The sequence below is a fragment of the Montipora capricornis genome, chromosome 11 (assembly GCF_036669925.1).
Source record: "Montipora capricornis isolate CH-2021 chromosome 11, ASM3666992v2, whole genome shotgun sequence".
In the NCBI taxonomy this organism is placed as follows: Eukaryota; Metazoa; Cnidaria; class Anthozoa; order Scleractinia; family Acroporidae; genus Montipora; species Montipora capricornis.
In genome coordinates, this window is record NC_090893.1 from 7,054,488 (window position 1) to 7,061,987 (window position 7,500).

Genomic DNA, 7,500 nt, shown 5'->3' on the forward strand with positions numbered 1-7,500 from the left:
ATCAAATATGGCCTTATAATTTCATCGTTTTATAATAAGACATTTAATTTGCCGTAGTCGTTTTTATTGCTTTTTCCAAGTTGAGACTGTGGCTTAATTAATTCCTAAGGTGTGACCATTGAAAGGGAAGCGTCTGCAAAAGTCTTCCTCTCGGTGCTGTTTAGCATGGTACAAGTTTGACACACTAAAACGTAACCGTACAAATGGAAGAACAAGCATGCCCAAGTGGGGAGACTCCGCAGGTAGCATTTTAAAACAGTATCTCTTTGCTGATTGTCTCAAATTCGTGACTTTGGACTCGCCCGTAGAATGTTCTCACACAGGCAAACCAGGGTTTGAATGTCCTAAAGTGGCTTCGTATCTGATAAGAGAGGTGCATTATCCGATACACCGCTGACATCCCGTAGTTCACTGCCGCTTGTCTCGCATTCACTCTGGAAACTGAACTCGCTGTTTCGTCTGCTTGGAGAGCGCGCAGTGAGGTTTATGTGTCCAGTGCTTTCAGGGAGAAAGAAAGCCAAGAGAAGAGACAGGATCACTGAACCCGCTCCAAACAGAAATGGTGCTCCTGATACTATAGTCTATAAAACAATAACAAAAAGCCCACAAATTCAGGCACTGGATTGCTAAAAACTGTTTTCCTGAGTTGGTGAAAAACGTGTTCCATTTCAAGTACCAAAAATAAAAATATGGCCGTGAATAGCTTGGAACTGGCGAGACCTTTGAAAACTTGTAAATGGAACACACATTTCCGCGTCCCGCTGCTCCCAGAAATTTTCCAGTGGAACGAACCGAAAAGTCCCGTTCCATTTACAAACCAACTGGAATCCTCGTAAATGTTTTGTAAATGGTAAACAACCTCGGTTTTTTAACCACAATTGCTTGTAATCTCGCAATCTGGCCCCGGGGTTGCTCGAAAGATGTAACCAGCGTTAAATACCATGGAAACCCACAGGTTTTAATACGTGTTACCCAACGGTTAGCGCTAACCAGCCTTCGAGCAACCGGCCCCATGATTGGCTAATTTGCCGTTGTCGAATAAGAGTCTAGACAACGCTGCTTGCGTCATGCTCGCGTCAATGTGTCACGCAATTGTAATAGCCAATCAGGAACACTCATGCTCACTCGGCCGCACCTCGAGAGTCCACAACATTTTCACTGTGATGACGAATATCGTTGTCGATAAGAGTACAGACAACGCTGAACCACGTTCGATTTGTTAACTATCAAGACAGTCGATAAAGGCAAATTAAAGTTTGGACCGTTGAGCCTGGTTTTCACTAGCGACGCAAGCATAAGCGCAAAGCATAAGTAGCTTATGCCAAGTGAAAACGAATGTCGACATAAGCTGTTCATAATAATCAACTACGACCTCCGTCATTTTGTTGAAATGCTCAGACGCGGGGAATCTGGAACGAGTGCTTTAACTGGCCAGACACGGACAGACGAAGCAAATTTCCTTGTGCTTATGGTGGGTTTCGTTTTTCACACCACGCATGCAAACGCAAGCATATTTATCCTTAAGCTTGTGCTTATGTTTGCGTTAACCCCGTTTTCACGGTGAAATAAGCACTTCTTGTGCTTGCGCTTGTCCTTGCGTCGCTAGTGAAAATCAGGCCAACGCCCGAAACGGCAGCTCGCACCATACCTTTCCATAGGGATCCTCCATATTGGTGTGATTTGTTGGTAAAGGGAAATTTAAATTTCTATCGACTTCGTCCTCTAAATCCACATGAAACACGTAAAATATCAGCCCAAAGAGCGCCGGTCCGATTCCATTACACAGACCTCGGATTCCCGTTATCATTCCTTGAACCACACCTGACGAGATACAAAGCAACGACTCCGTTTTACATACTTAAATTCGATTCAGTTAGAAAGAATACAGTTATTTTACAAAAGGGAATTTAGATAAAGACGACGACAATGAAAGAACCACAAAACAGGAATGTTAGGGACTTTTAAAAAAGATGACCGCCACATCAGCGAAAACGTGACTTCAACATATAACTTTGCGCTACTTTAAGAATTTCGCGATTAATAACATAGGAGAAATACTGTACGTGTCTGCAAATAATCCCAGGACCGCAAATGATCCCCAAACTATACCGCAAATGATATAACAGGACCACAAATGATCCCGGAAAAAAAGTAAGGAATGGCATGGAGGTGGAATGGTCTGGATAAAGAATTAATGTTAAGAGCACATATTTTTATTAAAATTACTGTAAATCATGGCTAACAACAGGTTTCTGCCTCATTATAGTTTTCCAGAAAGACTGAATTTTGTTTCTTACCACGCTCTCATAAATTTGCCACATTTAATTATTGGATACAATCATCAAAAACTAACTTGGACGCAATTCTAAACTGATTGTGACTGACTAGTGTGAGCGGTTTTGAAGTAAAGTTAAATGTTAGGGACCTTAAGATCTACGACGAAAACGTCATCTCAAAATATAACTTGGCTCTACCATAAGTCTTTCGCGATCATTCAGTCTCGTTCACGTCCTTGAATATGGGCGAAGTATCCTAAAAATAAATTGGTACCAGCGCTTTCAGAGTGAAAGGAGAGAACGAAAGATTCTCTGCTTACGTTGTCGTCAAAATCTCTAATTTGGTGATTTCACGACGTCGTCATGCAGAGGACGGCAACAAGAACGTCACAAATTTGCATATTTAGTGGGCAAAAACAATAGCTTTGCACGCTCTGCACGTGCGTTTTTCACTTTTGTCCATTTCTTTGGCGTCGTCAGCAAAAACTACAACGCCAAATTTGAGGTTTTATGAAGAAAGGAGGCAGTGTGGCCCAGTGGTTTGGGCGCTTGCCTTAAGATCCGGAGATCCCGGGTTCAAGACCCGCTCTGACCACTCGTTGAATTTGATCCTGGTAGACCCTGGTTCAACTTCCCAGCTGCACTTGTAAATAGCCAACTGGTTTGCCTCCGGCCAGTTGGGATTCTTAACAGTTGTAGTTGTTGTGTTCTGTTGTTTCGTTGATTGTGTTTCATTGGCCCAGAAAAGCCCCTATGGGGAGCGGTCAATTAAGTATGTATTGTATTGTATTGTATTGCAAAAGTCTGCACTTGAGGATAAATTTTCATTTTCTCCCCTAAATTAAGTGCCGTTCCGACCGGTGTCACTTTTGAGGAACTACCACACCCTTGTCATGTTAAAAAGTTTGAAATAGTCACGAGTCTATGAAAATAACGCGAATTTATATTTTGAGATGATGTTCTCGTTGCCGTCGCTGTTGTCGTTGCTTAAGCTCACTAATATCATTACTTACAAGAGGTGAAGTATTCGAGCTGGACGTGCGGCACGCATTTTAGAACAGTGCTCTGCATAACAACGCCGCGAAATCAGCAAATTGGAGTCCTCATGTTTCCGTCGACTTCGTCTCGGGAAACATCAGGACTCGAGGGAAAATAAAACTAACTAGTTTCCCGAGGGACCAGACATTAAGTGCTTTGTTATATATTTAAACTTTTCATTCTATGATCGCAGAAAAACATCCAGAGCGGGCAACAAGAGGCGGAAATGTATCCCAGTCGAAATACATTTGAATTTGATCAACCAATCACAGTGCTCGTTTTGTTGAGCGAAAGTCTAGGTATATAACAATGAGTTTTGTTATATAGCTGGAGTTTTTCCCGCTACAGCGCGCCCATTCATTGGCTAGTTCATGGTCACATGGCATTTAACAATGAAACTGTTTACCGCCAAATGCCATGAGCGGGCAACATTGCGAAAACTATTACGTCAAACGGGGAACAGTTCACTGTTACAAGCCAAATGTTGACCGCTGTTGCACGTGATCAGAGCGTGCAGTTGAAGGTGGCCTGATGTTGTCGCTGGAATCTGGGCGCTTCTTTCAAAATGTTTGACCCATTTGTTTTGCTGTATAACAAATCACTTAATGACTGGTCCCTCGGGAAACAGTTCATTTTGTTTCCCTCGAATCTCAATGTTTCCCTCGGCTGCGCCTCGGGGAAACATTGAGATTCTCGGGAAACAAAATGAACTGTTTCCCGAGGGACCAGTCATTAAGTGTTTAATATTTTGAAGTGACGTTTTCGTTGACGTTGCCGTTGTCCTTGCTTATACTCCTTCGTCCTTATCTAAATTTCGCCCTCGGATTCCATTGGCCCGTTTCTCGAAAGTCCCGAAACTTTACGGGCCATTTTCGGGTGTCACAATTCCCTCTGTATCTCACGAACGGAGAGGATTTAAGTCGTCAAACTTCACGACCAGTTTACTTTTTACTACCTTGAAAACTTGTTTAAAAATCGGCTTTCCTGAACAAGCGGTTGACAGGTTTACAAATGGCTTTTCGAGCCCGAAAAGTTATCGGGACTTTCGAGAAACAGACCCCAGGGGCCCGTTTCTCGAAAGTCCCGAAACTTTAAGGGGCATTTTCGGGTGTCAAAATTTCCCCCTGACTCATGAACGGAGAGGACTTTAAAAAATCGTCAGACTTCACAGTCATTTTGCTTTTCGTTAGATCCCAAGTTGTGGATTCCGGATTCCAAATTCATGGGTTCCGCCGAAATAGATCTTGGTTTCCATCCAAATCCGTGGATTCTGGATTCCGTACAACGAATTCCGGATTCCACGCTCTGGATTCCGGATTCCAAAGCCTCACATTTGCTGGATTCCGGATTACTTCACATCGGGCGATAAATTACATCCCTTCCTTCAAAATATACAGACTCCACGCCTTCACATGGATTTCGAAGTACGTTGTGAAATGTACTTAATTTTTTGCAACTTGGTTTAACAAAGCAAGAAAACGTGTTGTTGTTGTTAATGTTCAACATGGATTGTCAAGTCGTTTGGTTTAATTAGATAGAAATCCAGTCATTGTAAAGCAAACCTTGTTGATCCGCCTCTGCATTACATGAAACAAGCGCACTAATGGATGGATACGTTATCATGGATATCGATGCCAGAGATCCGGCAGCCCACATCATCCTGCAATATCAAAATGCACTCGCGTTCATACAACTTCCTGTACAAATCAACTGAAAGGAGAGATCTCCAAAGATGATTGTGCCCTAATGACAAGTCAGTGAATCTTAACAACAACAATACAAAGTACTTCCTAGGATGAACAGTCTCTTGGGCATTTCTACTGAGATGACCAACCACTGGGTTTAAACAATAATCAGTGAACAGTAAATAAATAACAACTACAGCTTACCAGAATTGTGTCCCCAAGCCATACCAAGACAATTGAAGAATTTCAAAGATTAAACCAATTAAAACACAGTTCTTCAATCCCATAGTTTTCCTCAGACAAGTAAGAACAACAGTCTGCAAAACAAACACATGAAAAGATATCTTAACATGACAAAAGATTTCGAATGCCTTTGAAAAATATTGGTTAAATGGTAGTAAATGCAGTTGACGGCCATGAGCTTAGCAGGTAGACTACTACACGACTTGTATTGTAGTCAGCAGTCAATCTCACAAACACAGGATCACATGTAATGTTGCAACTACATGGACATTTTATTCATGGATGGATCTTTTGAGTTTTCCAGCAATTTTGAAGAAGTAATTTTCATTAATCATTGTTCTGTTGCCTCCCACCATCCTTGTTTGTCCTTCCATTGAATGAAGGAAAACGTGGAATGGGGACTTTGGGCTTCTGGCTGGGTTGCAAGGCGGCAGGTACAAAACACAGGTCACAGGTCATTGTTTTACCAATACAGAAAGTATCTTAAAGATTCATAAAAGCTAACCTTGGGCCTAAAAACTTTTGTTTAGGCCTAATTAGGCCAAAGGTTAGCTTTTATGAATGTTTAGGATACTTTCTGTATTGGTAAAACAATGACCTGTGACCAGTGTTTTGTACCTGCCGGGTTGCAAGGATATACCAGCCATGAGGGTGGAATTCTACACATACTTGGGGTCAGGTATTAAACACAATCAATTAAATTAAGCAAGGCAGTTGGTTAAAATTGCACAAAAAATAATTCTATTTTGATCAAAGTACTTTAAAGTGGGACCCTTATTTACATGCTGTTATTTTTTACCTGTGATATTACTGATAATACTCCTAATACTGCAATAAAAGTTGCTACATCTTCTGAACTAAAATGTATAACCTACAAAATAATAACAATAAAACAAAAAATCAAATAAAAACGTGAGTACTTAAATTTTACAATGAAATTAATGATTAAACCAAGGTTCACTCGGACGTCAAAAGAATAATAAAACAATTATTATTATATTATTGTTATATCTCAAGTGTTGGGAAAATTTGACACCAAAGACCACAGCTTTTTGTCACAGGGTGAAACAACCTAACACTGTGTTTAATGGGGACATAGTAACGTTTTTAAGTGAGTGATTAACCCATTGACTCCCGGGGGTTCCCCATTGACGAGTAAAATCGTCTGGTGTTAGGAGTAAAATACTAAGTCTGGCCGGTTTTGGCCGGTTTGGACCCCAAAGGGTTAAAAATTAATGGGGACATAGTTTTTCAGTGAGTGATTAATGGGGACATACATGTAGTTTTTCAGTGGGTGATTAACCCATTGACTCCCAGGGTTTGTCTGGTGTTAGAGTAAAACACTAAGTCTGGCACCCAACAAACTTTCACATTTGACAATTAACACGTAAATACGTCAACCCAACAACCCATGCAATGGTGTTCAACTTACAACTGTGCGAACTTTGAAGGAGGCGTGACTGTCGATCAAATTCACACATCCTGATTGGCAGACAATTTGAAAAAAAACTTTGTTAGGTGGCCACGGTAAGGCGTCTCGCACTGTAATTAATTGTTACACACGTGTCTATTCAAGCACATAGTACACTTTCTTGAAAGTGTTAAAACTTGTCAATCAAGCTGCCGTCAAATGCCAAAATTCATTCAACACAATCATGCAGGTTCTTATTTATTATTCCCATATGCACCTACAAATTTAATGTTACTGATTTTTACTGTTATTTCTTTTACAGTACATATGAAAACACTTACCTGTTTAAGATAAAGGAACATACAGGAATATTGACCAGCCTCAGGTAAATAAGATAGAAATACTGTAACACACATCAAAAGTACGATAGGATCCTGGCCAACTTTACGTAAGGACTGTGGAATAAAGTACAAAAAAACAGCATCAACATTCAATAAAAACACATAATTTTGATATCCAACATTAAGTGTCAGACATATCTGGTTTCTTGAAAGCCAGCCGGTCTCATCTCACTTTTTGTTATCTACAGGTCCATCAATTAACATCATTAGTTGAGCAAGTATACTCACTGCAAAAGGGTCGGCCTGCTCCCAGGATATAGGTGCACCCCATAATGCAGGCCGCACCCTTTCAGGAAGAGACTCAGGAACAGCGACTAAGATGAACAAAATATCTGATGCTGCCACAAACGTAGCGAGAGCAACAACAGCAGTATCATCATAAATGTTGCCTATATAAGCACCCAGAGCTGGACTGATGATGAGACTGGCAGCAAATGTGGCTGAGA

At 40.9% G+C, this 7,500-nt stretch overlaps 1 protein-coding gene across 1 annotated transcript in view; it reads right to left on the bottom strand.

The window, feature by feature from the left end:
* Nucleotides 1-7,500, bottom strand: part of LOC138023514 (hippocampus abundant transcript 1 protein-like) — a 17,949-nt gene that overhangs the window by 479 nt on the left and 9,970 nt on the right. Inside the window, exons 6-12 of the mRNA XM_068870516.1 lie at nt 7,283-7,500; nt 6,995-7,108; nt 6,042-6,113; nt 5,204-5,316; nt 4,877-4,974; nt 1,649-1,821; nt 1-581 (exon numbers count right to left, since the gene is read on the bottom strand). The exon at nt 1-581 is cut by the window's left edge and continues 479 nt beyond it; the exon at nt 7,283-7,500 is cut by the window's right edge and continues 1 nt beyond it. Coding sequence (XP_068726617.1) covers nt 345-581; nt 1,649-1,821; nt 4,877-4,974; nt 5,204-5,316; nt 6,042-6,113; nt 6,995-7,108; nt 7,283-7,500 — 1,025 coding nt within the window. The 3' untranslated portion in view covers nt 1-344. The remainder of the gene's footprint in view (nt 582-1,648; nt 1,822-4,876; nt 4,975-5,203; nt 5,317-6,041; nt 6,114-6,994; nt 7,109-7,282) is intronic.